The sequence below is a fragment of the Pituophis catenifer genome, unplaced genomic scaffold (assembly GCF_029215685.1).
Source record: "Pituophis catenifer annectens isolate HBS135680 unplaced genomic scaffold, rPitCat1.0.hap2 SCAF_2, whole genome shotgun sequence".
Lineage (NCBI taxonomy): Eukaryota > Metazoa > Chordata > Lepidosauria > Squamata > Colubridae > Pituophis > Pituophis catenifer.
The window spans coordinates 155,056,112-155,078,706 of NW_027256882.1; the positions used below are offsets into that span (position 1 = coordinate 155,056,112).

Sequence of the window (22,595 nt, forward strand, 5' to 3'; positions counted from 1 at the left end):
AAGTCAGTGGAGAAAGCTAGCAAGGAAGAGTGCAAACAGCTTCTACTTTACCAAGAAGACCCCTTCTTGTCTCGGAGGGTTGGCTGAAAGAGCTTCCTGCTAAGGGGAGCTGAATTCGTTTGGCGGGGTGCAGAAACAGAGCTGAAGTTAGATTCCTTCTGTGCACAGAGAGGAGGTGAAATACTTTGGCAGGCAACTTTCAACCATCCCCAGAGACAAGAGGGAATTAAAATCCAAACAGAGAGCTAAGTGGCAGCCTGGTAAAGTAAGGAGTGTGGAGTGCTCCAGTCAGGTAGAGAAGGCCCTGGGAAGCCAAGCGCAGGCCACACACGTGCCTTTTTGCTCAGTGGCTGAAAATCCTACTTGGATTTTGGCAGGGAGGATTTTCAAGTCCTGAACAGAGCCTCCTAGGATCTCTCCTACTTTCCTGAGCCACCCTGCACACCTTACCTGGAACTCTACTTAACAATGCCGAGATTGCTTAACAACCACAACGGAGAAGGCCAGGATTGCATCATTAAAAGAAACCACCTCCTGGACATCTTGATTAATTGCTGAGATTAATCTCAGTAACTAAGATTTTGGTCCCAATAGTGGTCGAAAGTCAAGAATTACCTGTATATTAATTGACTACAATCTCTCTATATTTTTGTTTGATACAAAGCAAACCATAATTTTAAGCCTTTTATACACATATCCTTCTAGTGAAGCCCACAAGAATAATATAAAGGCACAGTAGCTGAATTCACATATTGTACCAAGCCATGGATTGTATACACATTTTTAACTGAATAAGCCACAATTTATTTTATTTATTTATTAGTTTGATTTATATGCCGCCCTTCTCCGGAGACTCAGGGCGGCTTACAATGCTTTTAAGCAATTGACTGGGTTTGCCCAATGTGCTGAGCCTAGGCTCATGCTGCTGTATACCACATCCCTTTGTAGACATTGCACTGCATGTCGGAAAGGAAAGACATGCAGAAATGCATGTGGTGTTGGAGAATGAGAACAATAGCACCTTCCTTTGCCTCCTGCTCCAACATGAAGAAAGTTGGGAGAATGATCTGGTCTTAAGAATATTTGAAGCTGCTTTTGAATTGTCCTGTTGTCCAGGCTATTTACGTCTCTAATCATTAACTCAAAATTTTGGAATAGGACATTTGACATAGCAAAAACATTTGCAAAAAAGAAAGCTTTAGAACAGCCTTCCAATGGCCAAAGATAGCCCAAGTTTTATTCCGGGATGTCAAGTTTGTACTTTTCATCTACATGTAGGTGTGAAGTCATTCTGCTTAGTAATGTTCCTAATTTGCCTATGACAATATAATTAAGTAAATCCGGGTTGTTGTTGTTGTTTTGCCATGTTGTTACAGTGTCCCGACACATTCCTGGAAGCAACATAATTAAAGTTATCCTTAGTGATTCTTATATTTAACTTGTGTTTTTCCTCTTAAGTAGCCAATAACCCATGGCAGCTTTACCATAGGTGCACTCTAATGCTGTTCCCTAACCGTTCTGGTGATGACTTCTTAGAGGGTGGAATTAGCCTGGCACCTATTGGCCACTTTAGGCTGCTGCAGGCACGGCTCTTCCCAAGGCCAGGTTGCCTGCTTGTAGATCTGGTTTAAAAGAAGAATCAGCCCAGCTAACACCCAACTGGCACCAGGAGGTCTGTGCAGTATTGGGGAAGGCAGAGAAGCCTGTTCCTGCTTTCTCTACATCTTCATCTCCACTTACTTAAACTCCTATTTGAAGGGACTTACAGCTAGCGTGTAATGGGAGGCAGTGTGGTACATAGGGAGAAGTAACTTTCTCTCTGGCTTCAACACACAGCTCCTTGTCTTCGCCCCAACTCTCATACTACATTAAGGAGAGAAATTGGGTGTGGGGGAGGGGGAAAGTATTTTTCCTGTTGTTGGTGCTGTTTGGTGGGAAGGAAGGGATACAAGAAGCAAAGCAGGGGTGGGTTCTACTTACCTTTACTATCGGTTCGCAACGGGGCCACGCGCACTTCCTTCTGTGCAAGCACAGAAGCATTTTCATGATGTCAGGGTCAGTGGGTGGGGCCTCCCGCCAGTTTTACTACCAGTTCTATAGAACCAGCGTGAACCGGAGGCAACCCACCACTGAAGCAAAGGAATGAATTATGCATTCCTTTTCCTCAAATTGCCCCATGCACCATAAATGACCATTTAATAGCAGCAGAGATAAGAGAAAATACAGCACTAGGTGTAGCAAATATTCAACCAAGAATTTATGGATAATACTTTAACCAGCCATTGGAAAAATGGCCTTGGTAACAAATAATCTTCCTAATACAGATGCATGCCTGGTTCTGTTTCTGGGAATAAAACATGTCAGAAGGATTTTAGCTTCATATAATATCTATAATATCTATAATATAATATAATGTATATTATATTTTGGTTCCAAAGTTTGTTTCTGTGAGCAGAAACATCACTGCCAATTGTACTCAGAATACCATTTTGACTAGTTATAGTTTAACACAGTGCTCCCAACCTTTTGGGCACCAGGGACCAGTTCCATGGAGAGAGGTTTTTCTGTGGACCGGAGGAAGCATGGCTTTGCGTGCTGCCTGCATCCGGCGGATGGGGCTTTGCTTGTTTGCGCATCAGTGGACCAGTGCTGGTCCACGAACCGGGGGTTAGGGACCTCTGGTTTAACATAAGGAATTGTCAGCCAATCAGTATTCACTTACTATTAACTGTCTTGTCCTCTTTTGGGGTCCACTATAAATACATTTTTCACAAATATAAATAAATCATTAGCATTTCTCTGTGTTCCCTGTAGCAAACATTTGGCCTTCCAAATTTCTGCTGCTGCAGAGTATATTGCCAGGAGCTGGGAATCAGGATGGGTCAAGAATTTTGTGCAGTGAGAGCTTAGATCACTCTTTCAAGCACAAGACAGAATATATTGCCATTTTTGGACCAGGTTTCACTGCCTTCAAATTATATTTCCCTGTCCACAGATATGAGCCCATAGGCATACATCAAAACAGCTTGCACCTGAAACCCCTGATTATGAAGTCAGGCAATTAGTGTGGGCTGATCTTCTTTGAGAACTAGGACTGCATCTTCACAGGGAAGGCATCTTAGCTGGACTCAACATTTTAGAAACAGGAAGAAGCAATCATATTTCTGGGCTGATCATCTCATCAAAGTCCTCAGATGCAGAATTTTGAATTAATGGTGGAAGGGAAAGGAGAAGGAGGTGCAGCAGGGCAAAGAACAACACTGCTGTGTCCAAGCAATGAGTTCTCTCCCTCAGTCAGTTCTCTCGGTTTGAGAGATACCTGGAAAAGGTAGAAGAGGAAGCTGTTTCTAGTGAAAACCTCTGGGGAAAATAACCTAAGGCAGAGTTGGCTACAGGTAAACCTCGATTTACAACCACATTTGAGCCCAACATTTCTATTGCTTAAGCAAGCCTGTTAAGTTAATTTTGTCCCATTTTATGACCTTTCTCGCCACAGTCGTTAAATGAATCACTGCAGTGAATCTGGCTTCCCCATTGACATTGTTCGTCAGAAGGCCACAAAAGGTGATCACATGACCTCAGGACACTGCAACCCTCATAAATATGAGTCAGTTGCCGAGCATCTGTATTTTGATCACGTGACTATGGGGATGCTGCAACGGTCGTAAGTGGGAAACACAGTTATACGTCACTTTTTTCAATGCCATTGTAACTTCAAACGGTCACTAAATGAGCTGTTGTAAGTCAAGGACTACATGTATAAGGGATGGAACATATAGAAAGCTACCATCATATCATTCAAAATCTATAGATAGATAGATATTCCATCTTTGTGGTGGTAAAAAAAAGATGGAAGTACAATGAAAAACCTGATAAAGTGACAAATGGAAGTTGACAACGTTTGCAACATTGGTAAAATTTATATAAATAAAAAATGGACATTAGACAATAACAGATCCTTTGGTTATTAACTTCAGTCCTTGGAGTTTCTCTGTATTATACCAGTGAAGTTAGAATTGCCTCTGTAACTTCCCTACTCCTGTGTTCACTGAAGTGATTTCATTTAAATAGCTCTGAATTTAAACAGATTGCTGATTTTGGGCTCTGTTATCTAATCTAGGGTACTGAATGTGGATACAGCTTTTGCTAATGTTTGACCTTATCCATGCTTCTGATTCTGTTCTGCCTGCTCAGCATAACCTTCCAACCTTACTAAGAGTATTTGTGTGCTGCCTGGAACTGATTATCCTCTGTGTTAGATGAAGTTTTGTTCTGGTGAGCTTGAGAACTCTCTGTCCTGCTTTTGATTGTTATCAAACTTGGCTTTTTTTTTCTCCCTCTCTTTTAGCATTCCTAGTCTAATATGTGACTCACTGTATTAAAGAGCTGACTCTTGGACCTGTGTCTGTTAGATAGCAATTCTGTCTGGCTGATGATTCTTTTGACGTACAGGATTGAATAGTAAACTCTGAGTCAGGTCAACAGGGGCCACAAAAGTGAGCTTTGCACAGGGGCATTAAAACAAAAATGAATTCAAACAGTGTCCAAGATGAGTCACAGTGTGCTGTACTGTTTATTCCAGATTTCCAGATGCAAACGAATACTTTTTGGGGACCTGATTTTTCTATAAAAGCACTAACATTTACATTGCTTTATGTGGTTCCTCTGTACCTCTTCCCCCCACTTTTTTTTTTTATTTCTGACTCCCTGATCTTGCACTCTTACTTCTCTCTGTACATTTAAACCTGCTTGAAATGGAGCAGAAAACTGATTATTTCTGAAAGTTACCGTATGTTTCCTTCTCACTGATTTGCAAGGTGGAACTCTCAATGTAGCCACAAGAAATAACAGAGAACTAATCCCAGTATAGCCGCTTATCCTGTTTAATAATCTAAAAATTTGTAGCCCCTTTCCATTTTTTTAGTTGGATCTTATACCTGGCAGAACACCAGTATAGCAAACCAGGAAGATACAGGTTGCCAACTACTGTGAATGGCTCGCTTAGAAAAAGTTGGGCAGAAGAGTTTGCCCGTTTAATAAATAAAATGCTTGTGTTAAAACAGGAATGGCACAATGTTTTCCAGGTCTACCTTAAATCTTTTAGAACCCTTTGGTTTTAAATCATTTAATCGGTGGTCCAAATCACAATCCTTGTGAGGGTGTGATCCACCTTTAATAAATAGATAAAAAGAAATAAAATTAATGGCTGGCGCGGTTAGGAAGAAAATTACCAAAATACGATCAAGCAAATGCTTATAAAGAACAGAGAGTGAATGACAGGTTCCTTGAAAGATACGCCTCAATTATTATTTTTTAAAAAACAGCTTGCTGTTAGGTCCTCTTTGTCATCCTGTGGCGCAGATGGGAGGCAAGGGGTTCTTTTGACAGTAGCCATCTCATATGGCTTCCCACCTATTCTGGAAGCAGGCTGGGAGAAGGTGGGCTTTTTTTCCTCTCCTTCCTTTGTGCTGAATGTTGAGGCAAATAGGCTTGGTTCTAGCTCTCTCATTCAGTGGAGTCCCTTGCTTCCATATAAGGCCATCCTGCTTTCTCACTTCCTGCTTCAGCTCCTTTTTCTTTTCCCCTCCCTTCTCCCCTTCCTTGCCCTGGATCCAGCCTTGCTCCATGTGGCACAGTTCTAACGATTCACAGCTGTCTGAAAGTGCCGTCTGCTCAGCGTTTTAACTTCCTTTCTTTCCTGGAGAAAGAACTTCGGGACAGCTTTTATAACCGGTCTCACTTTCTTATTCATTTTTTTTTTTTAGAGCATTGACCCACTTCCCCCTCATTTTAAAAGGGGGAACCTCAGCATCTTGAAGAAGAAGTGGGAAAATCCAAGCTTGGGGACGGAGGTCCGGAAGGAAGCTGTGGAAAGCTGCCGTGCTGAGGTTAGGCAGAAGGCTGTCAGCCCTGGTGGTGGAACTGAAAGCGGCTCTGCTTCCCTAGCAGAAATTAACAAAACTTCAGGGATTAGTCCAAGATTGAGACTTCAGTCCTCTTCCAGATTGTTTGGCCGGTTCAGATATCCCAGTGTTGGCAGCGAAGACGATAAAGCGCAGTCGTCTCAGAGTGGGGAAATGGAAAATTGTCTTAGAGAATCCACACAAGACATAGGAAAGCTGGAGACCAGTGAAATCTCAGAGTCGTCAGGGAAAATAGAGAAGTTTAATGTTCCTCTAAACAAACTAAAGATGATGTTTGAGAGGGGGGATGCAGTTCAAACAAAGGTAAGGAACGATTTGCTTCAGTTCTCCCTGGCTCTTGAAAAGAAAAGAAAAATGGTAAAAGGGTGACTAAAATCGGCCTGCCGTGGAAGTGGGTATCTTTTATTTGTCCCATTGTCAAAAATCCCCCCCCCCTTTGTGGATAGCACAATAATTCTTGCTCACAATAATTCTTGCTCAAAGGAGAAGAGTGTGTGGCAGAATGCAGGTTTTTTAGAATGCCAATAGCTGCTGCAAAAAGAAACCTAATTAACTGAGGTTAGCCTAATTGGGGTGTTGGCCCTATTGAAGCCTCCAAATAAATTGAGATGTGCGCATGCATGCAATTGTGAAAAGAACCTGGGAATGTGTGTGTGCGCGTGCGCATATTGTGATTGCAGTACAACTGTTCCTTGATTTATTAATTTTTTTGAGTTGTGGAAACTAATGTTTGAAGCAACAATTTTTGCACTCTTCTCTGTCTGCATCCTGGCAAATGTTTCTGTCTGCTGCTAAATCTTCTCACAGGAAGAAAGTGTGTGATGATAGTCTGAGAATGCCTGTCTTCGCCAGTTTTGACTTGCAAATTCATGGGCCTTGCATTTTCCTACAAGTACTCATGAAATCTGATCCAGCATGTGGACTACAGACTGTATCCCTGGGGAAAATTGCAAATTGAGTAACAAGAAAATGAGTTGCATATGGTAGTGGCTTGAAGCACTCTTTGGTTGACTTTTCCCAGTTTCTTCATAGTTTCCCGTCAGTTTAGCCCCTTGTATGTGTTCCAAGTTTATGCTAGAATATAAACAAGATATAGTTGTGATTTAGAATTCCTCAGGGCTTTGAAAAGGTGAATTACTTTGGAGTCAAGCTAAATTTTCTAAATTAGATCTCCAAATCTAGGTTGCCACAGGAGCAGTTTATTTTACCTTAACTAGATACAGCCTGCTATGCTGATTGAGTGGTCCAATTAGATCTGAACATAACATGGATGAAATAGCTGGGTGTGTACAGCTATCCCAAGACATGTGGACACCTGATCTGTAGACATAGATTACTCATCTTAAACATGTTTCAAAATTTAATATACATGCTGCTTGTATTGGTTCTAGGCCAAATTTAAAGCCAGTTAAACATGCTAGGAATATGCAACTTTTCCAGTTTTACAAAATCTTTCAGTTATAAAAGAAAATTGGCCCATAGAGAAAACATTTCATACTCTTTATAATTAGTAAGCTATTCATAACTGTGCGAAATGATTTTGCAGGAAGAATGTTTCAGCCTGAAGACATGGTCTTTAGGTGCATATTTATCATTGTTTACATTTTTTTAAAAAAAGTCATAAAATTGTGCATTGTAAAAGTTATATCCTAATAGAAGTGATTGTTATGTAGTTTTGCATCACTGACAAATTAGTAGTACAGAAAATACGTTACAGCAGCATATTTTGGATTTCACAGATGCACAAAAGTTGTGATGGTAAACTAGATGCTTTAGGTATTTTTCCCTTCCTCTTTCTAGCAGTTAAACTTCAATCAATTTTGTGTAAAATTCTGTAAAATATATGTGAAATGGACAGAATTAGTTTACCACAAGGCTCTGGAAACTTCAGATCAGAATTGGAATATATAATACAGTTCTCATTGATTCATATGCCTGATGTGTCCTCAGTGTACCAATCTGATACGTTCAGAATCCACTAGAATACATATATAGTTGCATAATGGGTGTTATGTTTTGTGTTATCCATTATCTGGGAGCAGATGACAGCATTACAGAAATACTGATCTCTCTGTCTCTGTCAATGGACTTAAGCCGATGAATAGAATAGAATAGAATAGAATAGAATAGAATAGAATAGAATAGAATAGAGCAGAGCAGAGCAGAGCAGAGCAGAGCAGAGCAGAGCAGAGCAGAGCAGAGCAGAGCAGAGCAGAACAACAGAACAGAACAGAACAGAACAGAACAGAGTTCTTTATTGGTCAAGTATGATTGGACACACAAGGAATTTGTCTTTGGTGTATATGCTCTCAGTGTACATAAGGAGAATAAAATACATTCATCGAGAATAAGATACAACAGTGATAGCCAAGGTTACTAATGAGCTATCAAATCATACTAGGAAACAAATAAAAACAATATAAATTGAAAGATACAAGCAACATAGTTAAAGTAATAAATGGGAAGAGATTCAATAACGTAGCAGTAAAAGGACAGGAAACACCTTGTATATATTTGCTTAGTCCAGGATTAATACAGTTAAGAATCGCAGATATTTTAGGCTGTGATAATCCTTACCTGATCTTACAACTAGGAAAAGCTTGCAATTCAGTTATAATTATTCCCTTTAAAATAAGCTGAAACAATAGATTTACAGTGAACTTCCAAGAGCAAGAATTGGCTGGGCATCTTAGCAGAAGTCACTAGGGAAAAACTGGGGCCAAGGAAGGAGAAGTCAGTAGACAGTTGATCATTCAAAAGAAAGATAAGCTTAATGTGTTGATTGGATTGTTTAATAACTATAACATTAATGCACAGCAGTAAGAAGTAAACATTTTTATCTTGTTGAAAACTGCAAACAAAATCTGGTTTAAATGTTTTTCAGACAAGAACAGGAATCCCCCCCCCCCACCAATATTCTTCTATTTAACGATTTTTAAAAACCATTTTGTTCATAAATGCAGGAGGGGTATATAAACTGTTAAAACCAAATAGTTTGGATGTAGAGATGAAGAGAGATTTGATACAAAATGAGGGCTTTCTCTCCCGTATGTCCTTGTTCCTTAAGACTTAAGTTCTTTTTAAAGTTCAGGAGCTCCTCTGAAATTGCATAATAGAGAATGGCAGACAATAGTAGGAATGGAAAGAACTTGATTGGCTGCCTTGTGCAATCTAACTGAAATGCCTTTGTGCTCACACTAGATATCTCTGGATTTAAGTGATTTGTATTAAATTGATTGACTATTAAATACAGTAGTGAAGGAAAGACCAGTAGAATTTTGTGCTATGTGCTTTATGATAATGTCATTTCCTTTGCCTAAGACTTATTTGAAGACACAAACAATATGGCTGTGCATGCAGCTTTTGAAAATGATTCAAAAGAAGTGCTTTGGATCTTGCCCAAGGCCAAGCCCCTTTGTACTATTTCTTAAAGCAGGCTTCTGGTTGCATTAATTTTAATGAGTATATTCCTGAAAGCAATGGCATTTCTCTCCCTTTTGGTCTTGTACAAGTTATGTGGTGGTCTTTGTGCAATGCTTTCAAGTAATTTTTGAAGCATGCATTGCACACAGCCCTAATAAACAATGTGGTCTTTCTTCAAAAGTTTGTCATTGGAAAGGCATTGCAATGAGAGCCAGTGATTTGCAGTCAATGGTTGATATCATCTGGAGAGATCCAGCCCTACTAGTGAAAAATGCGCTAGATAATGTTGGAGCAATCATTACCTTTCAAGCTGAATCTAGTTCCAGACAGATAGTTATTATGCAAACAACATTTAGGTCCTAGAGTAAAGGCATCTCTCTCTCTGTCTCTTCCCCCCACCTTCTCTCTCTGCCTCTGTCTCTGTCTCTGTCTCTGTCTCTGTCTCTCTCTCTCTCTCTCTCTCTCTCTCTCTCTCACACACACACACACACATACCTTGCTTTAGATCATACTGTATTCATTACACTTTGAATCATTCTGTATTCATACAGTATTCATTTGGATTTCAGCAAGGCATTTGATAAAGTAGACCATAACCTACTACTTGATAAAATGGGAAAATGTGGGTTAGACAGCATCACCACCAGATGGATTCATAACTGGTTGACCAACCGCACTCAACGTGTAGTCCTCAATGGAACCGCATCTACATGGAGGGAAATATGCAGTGGGGTATCCCAGGGCTCTGTTTTATGCCCAGTACACTTCACATCAATGATTTGGATGAGGGGATAGATGGGGAACTCATCAAATTTGAAGACAACACCAAGCTTTCAGGAATAGCCAACACTCCGGAAGATAGGTTTAAAGATACAGGAGGATCTTGACAGACTTGAACATTGGGCGCTATCTAACAAAATGAAATTCAGTGGTGAAAAAAGCAAGGTTCTACATTTGGGCAAGAAAAACAAAATGCACAGGTACAGTAGGGTTTCCTGCCTAAAGTAGGGGGTTGGACTAGAAGACCTCCAAGGTCCCTTCCAGCTCTGTTATTCTACATTGTACTGTCCCATAGAGTAATGATCATTAGAAAGATTTTTATGCAAAGACATTTTTATGTCATCAGCACTACTTACTACAGCGATGGGCATTCTTTGTGGTTGAGTGTATGTGGAAATTTTGAGATCAAATTGTACTCTTGTTAAAAAAAAGACCTCCATGAAAAGCCTGCTAATTTGCAAAATTACTATAAAAATAGCCAGTAACAAAATAGCAATAGCACTTAGACTTATACACTCCTCAGTGCTTTACAGTCCTTTCTAAGCAGTTTATAGAGTCAGCCTATTGCTCCCAACAATCTGGGTCCTCATTTTACCCACCTCGGAAGGATGGAAGGCTGAGTCAACCTTGAGCCGGTGAGAATCAAACACCTGGCAGTGAGCAGAATTAGCCTGCAATACTGCATTCTAACTATTGCACCACCACTGCTATTAAATAACAGTATCTCAGAAGGCAAATGTTCTTTGCAGGATGCTTTCTGTCCATCCATTTAGACCTTTGTGCAGACCAAAGGCATTCCTATAAATTTTATGTTGAAATCTGTTGGAGCATGCTAGCTTTCTTTCATTAAAAAAGTATTTTAAAAAGCCTTGTGGAACATTGGCCTTGATGCAGTGGTGGGTTGCTCCTGGTTCTGTCTGATTCTTTAGAACCGGTAGTAAAAGTGGCGGGAGGCTCCGCCTACCTGCCCGGACGTCATAATTGAAGCGTGAGCGAGGGAAACAAGCACACATGTGTGGTCCTGTTGCAAACCGGTAGTAAAGGTAAGTAGAATCCACCCCTGCCTTGATGGACTTACTTAAGTCTTTGCAGGACCCAAGCTGCTGACCCTGGTATTTAGATAATGTCTTCCGAGTCATTGTATATTCACACATCTTACCCATTGATTTCCCACCCCCTTTGCTTCTTATGCATTTTGGTAATCCTAATATACCCTGATTGTAGTTCAAGCTCAAAGATCTGGATAAAGTTTACCCTTCTGGTTCACTCAACCAATTACTATATTCCTACTTTTAAACCACATTTTGCTATATTAGTACCAACTTTGCAGTAATAAAATGTTTATATGCTGTTATATATCTTATACTAAGGATTGTTCTTAAATCATAGAATCTTAAAGACAGTTAGTAAATATGCCTAAGGGCCTAAAACCATCCAGAGGGTGTTCACTTTAGAATGTATTATCAACATTATGCTCAATGCAGGACCTTCAAGTGGGATGTATTAATTATGAAACTAGTGATCATGTCCTGTGCTAAGCACAATGCAGCAGCAATTATGAGATTAAAAAGCCAAGAAATTGGAAGGATATTAAGTTGGCAAAGGCTGTGCTGAAAAGTGCCTAGAATAACGAATATATATGGTCCATTTCAATAACAATATGGCACATAGTGGATTCTTGAGATTGGGATGCCTCATTGCTTTGAAAATGATCAGAATCCCATTTTAATTTGTTTCAACAGCCTGGTTTTTGAGAATGATGACAGAAGAGATGCTGACAAAGTTTCCTGCTCCAGTATTTCTTTCCAGGCACTGACTTTTGGAGGACTTTGGCCATTAATCAGATAATTATCTAGAGTGTAGAATACCGTATTTTTCGGAGTATAAGACGCACCAGACTATAAGACGTACCTACCTTTTTTGTTTTGTTTTGTTTTATAAAAAGTTTTTTTTTATTTTTTAGACAAGCACACATACAATCATACAATGTTTTTCTTTGCACAGAGTATTTGGCCGGTTCACAAATTTAAACAGTGTTTAGTCATTTCAATTAAATTTACAATTTCTAGATTTCCTTTTTGCCATATTTATTCCTCATCTATTTTTTAAAAAAAACAATATTACCCTTCATCCTCATCTCTAATCTTAATCAAATTCAATTTTTCCCTTCTATTCTATATTATACCCCTTCCCATTGTCATCTATTTTTAGATCCATCCTCACATTGGTTAATTATGTAATATTACAATTGTTTAATACAAATTCAACATTTTATAAGTTGGTGAAGACTTTTGGGCAGTGATCTCTAAAGAGGAAGGCTTTACAAAGATTTCATAAACTGGAACTAATTTGGTGTTAGACATTGGGATTTTTTTTTTTTTAAAAAAAAATCAGATTCAGAATAATTATATACTTAAATGGCCTTCCTCCGCTAGATGTCCCCCAGATATATTGGCAATGTCACACTGCTTGTAGAGTATACAAACTGGTTTTAGCACACTGAAGAGTGGAATGCAAATAGCTATTGATTCAGCTTCCAATCCCGTTTAGCAGATCTGCAGCATGCTGCTACGTCTGGGCATGTGTAAATAACGTATGTCTAAAGTGGGTTTTTTAAATCAAAATATTATAATAGCATTAGAAAAATATTTTGAAGGCAATGCAAGCCCAATCTCATGCCTCATTGTGTGTTTTCTGCAAAACAGACCAGGACATTTAATGCAAAGATACTTTAGGAAGTTGTTTTGCTTGATTAAGCTACATTCTTATCCCTTTATATTTTTGTCCATCTGTCAAATCCTCCTTTAAAAACTATTAAGTTTAAAATGTCTAAGATATTTTATAATAAAATATCTTATTATAATAAAAATTAGCATATCTACCTCTAGTCCTATCTGATACCCCGTGACCTTTTTAATGCAAACTGTATTTACAAAATAGGGGCACCGAAGTACCAATAAAAGAATCTGGTACATGTGATTGATTGAAAGAAAGACATAAAATCTTGTGAAGTTCTTTTTAAAAATTCTGAATTGATACTTGAACTGAGAATTAATCGTTAAAGTACTTTTTGGAAGTTTGAACAGTTTGTATCTCATAGTCAATTGGCATTGGCTTATGTATGTAATCATTCTAAAGATGACTGCATTGGTAATTTTTTTTTTTTTTTTTAGTCTTGTGAATTAAATTGGATCATGCAACCTTGGAGGTCTTCTCTAGTGCGGAGGACAATTATGATAGCTTAACTATTACACAAAACAGAGGATGTGCAGGTTTAGTAGTAGGCTATCCTTTTGGCAATGACATCTTTTACAACTAAGGCATAAATTCTTCCACACCTTCCCATATAACTTTCCTAAGGACAGGCAGTTCTTAAAACTGTACAATGTGGCTTTGTTTCTCCTTTGCACAGAATTTAATTAAGGGCTAAGTGGGTTCTGTGTAGACTTTGTTGGATTGTTCCACGTAATCGGAGCCCTTATTTATTGTACCCATAGGAACTCTTTCCTTTAGCTGCTTTAAACATCTAGGCTGACTCCTACCTAAGCATAATCAAGCAGAAAACTGCTTTACTTTAAAAATACAATGCCAGGTCCTTTCAGTTGTGAGCAACATTGGGCCTGTATTTTAGAATTCTAGATGTGACAGGACTTTGCTGTGACTACAGTATTGAAGAAAAAATTATTAGATGGTAAGTAGCAGCTTTATAAAAGCTGTGGTGAAAGTGGAAGAGCCATGGAAAGTTGATGTCCATCTTAATATTTCCTCAATACATTTATAGAAATAAATTGCCCAATTTATTATTATAAATTGTTCAATATTTTTTTTCTTGTTCTCCTGTTGCAAATTTCTAGACTTGCTTTTTCTTAAGCTATGAGTGACAAGAAAAACAAAACCCATAAATATCTTCACTTTAGTCCACAAGCAATTCTTTGAGTCAAATTAGTTTGAAGTCAGCATATCTGTCTCCTGTATCCTTTCTGCTATTTGTGACAATAATGGGGTCAGGACATTATGATTTTTTCCTGCTGTCGACTTTCATGCACGCACATAACACCCAAATGTCAACATGCACACATTCATTTTTTCCTCTGATGAAATGCTTTTTCTTGTTGGTCTGTTGTGACCCTGACTCCCGAGCCTGTCCTAACAGAGGAAGAGGACTCAGAAGGTGATGGGGAGGAACTGACAAGGCCTCCCTCTCCAGGACCCTCCTCTCTGGCAATGCCTCAGGTTCCATCTGAAGGCCAAGAGGAACAGCCTGGGATATGCCAGGAGGAAAGCATATCGGAACAACAACAGATAGGGAGCGAGGATGATGAATCCTGGCTTGATCCAAGGCAGCGTTGGAGGGAGAAGCGTGTGCAGCAACGAAAGAGGCGTGGGAGGCCAGAGATTGAGCTGAGTCACTGAGCCACACCCCACAAGGAATAAAAGTGGGTGTGATTGCTCTTCAGGCTTTGTGACGGTCAAAGTTAAAAACCTGAGAGTCACATCGCGTTACCTGAAATCTGGCTTGTACATATTTGGATTGGACCTTGGCTAACTCTTGCTTCGTGGATTACTTTTTTGCTACTGGACCGGACTGAGGATAAACTCTCTTGCTTACTGTGAGTGAAAACTGATTTGGCAGGCATTTCGCAGTTTACTGCCAAAATTCTTATCTGCAAGGGATTCTAGTCTGATTGCATAATAAAACCTTGGCAGGCGTGCCTGGTTGTGTGTTTGCCTGTGTAGGGAAGGGGGGGACAGAACATGGTCCTAAACTTTCTGCAAAGGCTGTTCACTTCCTAGGAAGTACTTGTGTGTGGTAACCATATGTAGGGTGTGTCACTTGCTTTCTTTCACATGCTTTCTAATTCTCTGCAGTGCTGTGATTTCTGGAACTTGTGCGCTGGCTTACAATTCTATTGCCTAATCCTTCCCTTCTTGAGTATAGAAAAATGCAGGCCCAGATGAATTCCTCTCTGCTGACAGCATCTTAATAAGGAGAGGAGAAATGGCTCCTGAGAAATTAGAGCAACCCCTGAACTTTCATTTTTAATGAAACTGAATCTATTTGACGTCCGGGTGCACTTTTTAAAAAATGGACTTTATCGCTAAAATTTGGGTTTTGATTAAGTGTAGCAGTATGATGTTTAACAAGAACATCTCTCTCAATTTGGAAAGAAATTATTTCTATTCCCCCTCCCCTCCCCATGTTTCCTATTACTCTAAAAGATTATTTGAAAACCAAACTGCTTCTGAAATAAAACACCTCTCGCTGATGAAACAAAGCTCAAAGGCTTTGTTGATTAGTCTATTGATTGTTTTTGGATTCATTCATTTTATTTGTTAGATTTGAGGTGATTCCGCTGCTATTAATTGTCATGTGGTTATCTTCACTAAGATCATTGGGTGCTGTGTGTAAAGGAGGTGATGTTGGGAATTATGTGTATATATGTATGTCTGTGTATTTGAGCCTCCTTTTTTACTATATCTAAATTATATGTCATTTTTAGTAACATCGAACGTCAGATGAAATTGCTGTATTTTCTGCTAATGGATCAAAATAGGAATTTAAAAATATACCGTGTATGCAAACCTGGGGTTCCATTGGCAGCTTATATTCAGAAGCTTTGAATTTGGATAGATGAATTTGTGGGACTGTTTGTTTCTTAACAACCAACATTACGTATAAGTAAAGAATTTTGAGCCAGGATATATTCAATTTTGACAGAGTGCCACCCTCAGGCCAGACGACCTGATATATCTTAGTTTGTTTGTTTGTTTGTTTTAATTTGATTTATATGCCGCCCTTCTCCGGAGACTCAGGGCGCCTTACAATGCGTTAAGCAATAGCCTTCATACTTTTGTATATTTATACAAAGTCAGCTTATTGCCCCCACAAACTGGGTCCTCAATTTACCTACCTTAGAAAGGATGGAAGGCTGAGTCAACCTTGAGCCTGGTGAGATTCGAATTTACAGTAATTGCAGACAGCTGGTGTTAATCACAATGCTATCAGTCTGCTGAGCCACCAGGTGTTTGGGTCTAACACCTTTCGGGCACCTGGAATTTCACATAAAATTAATACAGGTAGTCCTCGACTTACAACAGTTCATTTAGTGACCATTCAAAGTTACAACAGCACTGAAAAAAGTGACTTATGACCATTTTTCATAGTTAAGCCCTTTGCAGCAATTCCATTATCATGTGATCAAAATTCAGATGCTTGGGCAACTGGTTCATACTTATGACTGTTGCTGTGTCCCAAAGTCATGTGATCACATTTTGCGACCTTCTCACAAGCAAAGTCAATGTGTGTGTGTGGGGGGGAGCCAGATTTACTTAACAATCAGGTTACTAACTTATCAACTGCAGTGATTAACAACTGTGGCAAAGAAAGTCGTAAAATGGGGCAAAACTCACTTAACTGTCTCATTTAATAACAGAAATTGTGGGCCCAATTTTGGTCATAAATCGAGGACTATCTGTACAGTCAATGTAACTAAATTAATGCTTACCAGCTTGAATAAATTCTTAGATCTCTCAGCGGCTTTTGATACCATCGACCATGATATCATGCTGCAGCGGTTGAGAGGGTTAGGAATAGGGGGCACTGTTCTGCGGTGGTTCTCCTCCTTCCTCTCCGACCACTCGCAGTTTGTGTTGGCAGGGGGGCAGAGGTCGACCTCGAGGAGTCTCACATGGGGAGTGCCACAAGGGTCGGTCCTTCTATTCAACATTTATGTGAAGCCGCTGGGCGAGATCATCCGTGGTTTTGGGGTGAAGTGTCATCTGTACGCTGATGATACTCAGCTGTACATCTCCACCCCAGACCACCCCAACAATGCCCTTGATGTGATGTCTCGCTGCCTGGAGGCCGTGCGGGTCTGGATGGAGAGGAACAGGCTCAGACTCAACCCATCCAAGACCGAGTGGCTGTGGCTGCCGGCATCCCGATATAGTCAGCAGGTGCCATCGCTGACTATTGGGGGTGAATCTTTGCCCCCCACAGAGAGGGCTCGCAATCCTGGATGCACGGCTGTCTTTAAAAGAGCATATGACGGCCGTGGCCAGGGGGGCCTTTTATCAGGTTCGCCTGATCCGCCAGTTGCAGCCCTTTCTGGACCGGGACACCTTGCGCACGGTCACTCACACCCTTGTCACCTCCCGGCTGGACTATTGTAATGCTCTCTACATGGGGCTCCCCTTGAAGAGCACTCGGAGACTCCAACTGGTCCAGAATACGGCCGTGCGGGTGGTTATGGGTGCAACTCGTTGTGCCCGCGTGACACCCCTCCTGCGCGAGCTACACTGGCTCCCAGTGGTCTTCCGGGTGCGATTCAAGGTGTTGGTTATCACCTTTAAAGCGCTCCATGGCACAGGACCCGGGTACCTTCGAGACCGACTTCTGCCACCAATAGCCTCCCACCGGCCAGTTCGCTCCCACAGAGAGGGTCTCCTCAGGGTGCCATCAGCCAAGTTATGTCGGCTGGCGACACCCGGGGGAGGGCCTTCTCTGTGGGAGCCCCAGCCCTGTGGAATGAACTGCCCCCGGAAATACGTAAGATCTCCAACCTCCGGGTGTTTCGCTGCGCACTGAAGACCCTGTTGTTCCGCCAGGCCGGGCTATCAATATAATAATTTTAAATTGGGGTATTTTAAATTTTTGGGGTTTTAAATTGGCCAAATCTATTTAATTATTTTAATTTTTAATCATTGTTGTGTCTTGTGCTTTTAAATTGGCTGTACACCGCGCTGAGTCCTTCGGGAGAAGGGCGGTATAGAAATAAAATAATAATAATAATAATAATAATTATAATAATAATAAGTATTATTATTATTATTATTATTATTATTATTATTATCATTCACCATACATTTAGAGTTCATTGAAAGAGAAAGAACATCTTGGCTTGCTGTGTGAATGTTGTTGGACTGATCTTCCTTGCTGCTGCTTACCTATTTCTTTTTCTTCATTTGACCACTAATCAAATAATAAATAGAAAATCTTTCCTTTTTAAAGCAGGTTGTTCACGACCATGGCAGAGCTGCTGAGGGTAGGATGATCTCAGAGAGCCACTTCTTTTCAGAGGACCTTGACTTACTTCATGGAGAAAGGAGCCACAATTCTTTACGTGAGCAATATTCAATATAGTTGGGATGACTCCTATAAGTACAATTGCATGCACAGTATTTATTCTTTAATAAAGAATATTAAAGAACTCAAAACTCAAAATATTAAACAACTTAAAATGCAAATATATCTATATGAAGTGGCTAAAAGAAAAATATAGGATAAATGCTTATATTTTGCTAATATATTGAAACTGTGTGCTTGATCATTATAATATGCAAGATAATATGCAAGTTCAGTTAGTCCTTGACTTATGATCACTAGTTTGACAATGGTTTGAAGTTACAATGGCACTGAAAAAAGTGATTTATGGTCCATCCTCAAAATTATGATTTTTGCCCCGCCCTCATTGTCACGTGATCACAATTTGGCTCAAATTTATGAGGGTTTCAGCATGTTGTGGTCACATGATCACATTTTGTAACCTTCCCAGACAGTTTCCAACATGCAAAGTCAATGGGGAAAGCTGGATTTGCTTAACAGCTGTGTGATTGGTTTAACAGCCATGTGTTTAGTTTAACCATGTGATTTGCTTAATGAACACAGTAGAAATGGTCATAAAATCAGGTCTGTTATGAAATGACTTGCTTAATGACTGAAATTCCAGGCCAAGTGTTATAAGTCAAAGACTATATCTGTAGATATTATTAAAAATGGCCACATATTGTATGTACTGAAGAAAGTTGCAATTGATCAATCAGGGATTGTACATGAGACAAAGAGATCAAAATATTGTATATACAAAATAAGTATGAAGTGCTTCAGCAATCTGGAATTAAGGAGAAACTTCCTAACTGCGAAGACAATTAACCAGTGGAACAGCTTGCCTTCAGAAGTTGTAGATGCTTCATCACTGGAGTTTTTAAGAAAAAAACTGGATAGTCACCTGTCTGAAATGGTACAGGGTCTCCTTCTTTTTCTTTTTTTAAAATTTTTATTCATTTTTAAACATAAAACATAAAAACATATCTTTTTAGAGCAAAAGTTTGGTCCGGTATAAAATAAGTATAGATTCCAAATTTCATCCATTAACATCTTAAAAAGGAAAGAAAAAAAAAGAAAAAAGAAAAAAAAAGAAAGAAAAAACAGATCTAAACCCAATTTTTATCATTCAATCTAACATTTTGTTCTAACATTTAACATACTATTATATATCACCCTAAATCTTAAATTCCAAATCTAAACAGCTTTTTATAATATTCATTTATTATTTTTGCAATCAGCATTTCATATATTTTCCTTACTTCAAAGACCCAAATTAAGTCAGTATTTCGTCAATATTGCATCTAAAGATCAACATAGAATATTTTACTCCTCTCTTACAAACATTTCAAAATCATTTCACTTTAAAATTTATTCCACACCTATATTTTATTATACCCAAAATATTTTGTTTTTGCTAGTTAAATCATCTTCTCCATTACAACTAATTCAAAGATATCTCCTTTACTCCTCCTAGGTTGCTTTTAACTGGATTACAGCTTAGTTAGCTGATTTCCAGAGATGCTTTCCTCCACTCCTAACCTTATTTATTGGCTGGATCACAGTTGATTTTAACTGCTCTCCAACATTTTCTCCTCTACTCTTCCTAGTTTTATTTTTAGCTGGAAAACGGCTTAGTCAGCTGTTTTCCAGGGATGCTTCCCTCCGCTCCTAACCTATATTTAGCTGGTTCACAGTTTAGCTTTAACTGCTTCCCAGATCTGTCTCCTCCACTCCTCCTGAGTTTATTTTTGGCTGGTTCACAGCTTAATTAGCTGTTCTCCAGGGATGCTTTCCACCACTCCTCACCTTATATTTAACTGGTTCACAGTTTAGCTCTAACTGCTTCCCAGATCTGTCTCCTCCACTCCTTCTAAGTTTATTTTTGGCTGGTTCACAGCTTAGTTAGCTGTTTTCCAAAGATATTTTTCTCCGCTCCTTACCTTATATTTAACTGGTTCACAGTTTGGCTCTAACTGCTCTCCAGCATTATCTCCTCCACTCCTCCTAAGTTTATTTTTCTAGCTGGTTCACAGCTTAGTTAGCTGTTTTCCATAGCTGCTTTCCTCCACTCCTAACCTTATACTTAACTAATTCACAATTTAATCCTAATTTCCATTTAATTAACTTGATTCATAGCATTTTATTTTAACTTACCAATTTAAAATAATAATGCCTTTTAATATATATCTTCTCTCCTACTCTCTCCTAAACTATTGATTTTCTTTAAATTTCTCCAAAATCAATTTACCATAATTGTAAAATCTATAAACAAATCTTATTAATATTCAAAAATTCATTCCCATTCTCTTATTTACTTTAAAAAGAAAAAACAACATTGTAATCCACTTTAAAATCAATTTTCTATAACCATTAAAGCTCTTATTAATACTTAAAAAGTTCTTTCATAGTCTTCAGATTTCTTGTAGTTTTTCTATAATAACATTTCTCGCTTTAAAAATAATCATAAAATCTATAAACAATTCTTGTTAATAAAGGCTTCATTAACATTTTCTTATTTTCTGTAAAGAACAATATTTTAAACGCTTTTAAAAAAGCAAGTTTCTGTAATCATTAAATCTGTCAGCAATTCTTATTAATAATCAAAAATTCATTCATACTCTTCATGTTTCTTGTAGTTTTTCTAAAATCAGATTTTTCCCACCTTAAAAACCACTTCTTTTAATAACAGTAATGAAAAGTAAAAAAGGAAAGAGAAAGGGAAAAGGAAATAATAAAAAAATTAAAATAAAGGTATGGCAAAAAGAATCAAAAAAAAAGAATTCCACAGAAGAACAGAAAAAGGGAAAAGAGGAATAAAATAAAAGAGTAATAAGATAAATAAAAAAAAGTAAAAGTAAAAGTAAGAGTAAAAGAAGGAAGAGGAAATCTCCTCCTTACATTATTTAGACATCAATTACATAAAAAACATTTACATCCATTTTAATCAGACTATAGTATTTTTCGTCTTGCTACCCATTTTTTTTTCTTTCCTTTCAATTCCAATGTCAGTAAAGTTATAAAGACTAAAGGATTTAGTTCTTTTTTATTCCCTATATGATATTGTCATGACCTCTTCCGTTTCTACACCCTTTCCTTTTGTTGCCTCGCCTTTAATCAACAGTTTTAATTGACCAGTTAATTCCTTCTTTCCAACTATCCATAGGTAGTCCAGAAACGAATTAAGTACATCCAAAATCAAACTTTTTTAGTTTTCCTTCAAGATAATCCATTTGAGAAAGCAAGAGTCAAAGTTTCTCCTTTAAATAGCAAGCAGTCCACAATTTACACTTTCACTTCTTCTTAACAGGCAACCATTTTAACTTCCTCTGCCACATCTGCTTAGGCAGTTTAAATTGTTCCGTCTTATTTCTTATTTCTTTCCTTAATACCACCAATAGAAATCCCCAAAGTTGGAGCTCCTTAATTGTTTTCATAATTGACCAGCTTAGGTAACAAGATACATTGTGTCTGAGTTAATTCAAAAGCAATCCATAGGTTTAAACTTTCACTTCTCCACAAGATGACTCCATTTTAGACATTCTGTAATTCTCCGCTGGGCTTTCCCGGTTGCTTCAAAAAATTTCTGCTTACCACCTCTTCCCTCTTTGTCTCTCCAAAAGTAATCCATTTCAGTGACAAAGAGTTTCAAAGTTTTACAATTTCCAACTAACAGCCATTCCACAGCATTCAGTAATAAAAGTCATTCATAAATGGGTCTCTTCCTCCAGCAAATAACTTTTTAAATCTTCTTGCCCCCACAGTCTGTAGCTGCTGTTTAAGGCGGTTGGCGTCGCGGCGACCCAGATGGTGAAATAGAAACCCTGTCTGTTATGCCGCCTCCGACAGGTCTACAGACCTACCCTGTCCTGGAGGGACGGGGAAAGAGAGGGACCCCTCGATCGGCCGAGAGGAACGGGCAGGTTCTTTAGGGCCGGAGGATTACCCTCTGCGTTGGCGCCGGCTGAGCGGCAGCCATGGCGGCTGCCTTGAGGCTGTGACAACCGGGAAAAGTGAGGTGCAGGAGGAAGAAGCGAAGAAATAGAGCAAATTGTTTGGAAGCCGGGGAAGTGATTTAATCCAGGCGGGGACAGCGCTTAAAAAATGGATTTTAACAGGGTCTCCTTCTTGATCAGGGGATTGGACTAGAAGACCTCCAAGATCCCTTCCAGCTCTATTCTGATTGAAACCCCTGCCAAAACAGGAAACATGCCATTTCAGACAAAAGGTTTTCCAAGACCAGTGTTTCTCAACCTCAGCAACTTTAAAATATTTAGCTTCAACTCCCAGAATTTCCCAGACATCATATGTAGACTTCAGTGCCCAGAATTACCCAGTCAACATGCTGTCTAAGGAATTTTGGG

At 39.0% G+C, this 22,595-nt stretch overlaps 1 protein-coding gene across 4 annotated transcripts in view; it reads left to right on the forward strand.

Moving 5' to 3' along the window:
• LIMA1 (LIM domain and actin binding 1) overlaps positions 1-22,595 on the forward strand; it is a 44,724-nt gene that overhangs the window by 1,110 nt on the left and 21,019 nt on the right. The window contains exons 2-3 of one of the 4 annotated variants that reach the window (XM_070937812.1): positions 5,766-6,227; positions 18,139-18,250. In XM_070937812.1, coding sequence (XP_070793913.1) covers positions 6,078-6,227; positions 18,139-18,250 — 262 coding nt within the window. In that variant the 5' untranslated portion in view covers positions 5,766-6,077. Of the gene's footprint in view, positions 1-5,765; positions 6,228-14,394; positions 14,738-18,138; positions 18,251-22,595 lie in introns of those variants that run through there. The other 3 variants (XM_070937813.1, XM_070937810.1, XM_070937811.1) reach the window with 3 other exon arrangements.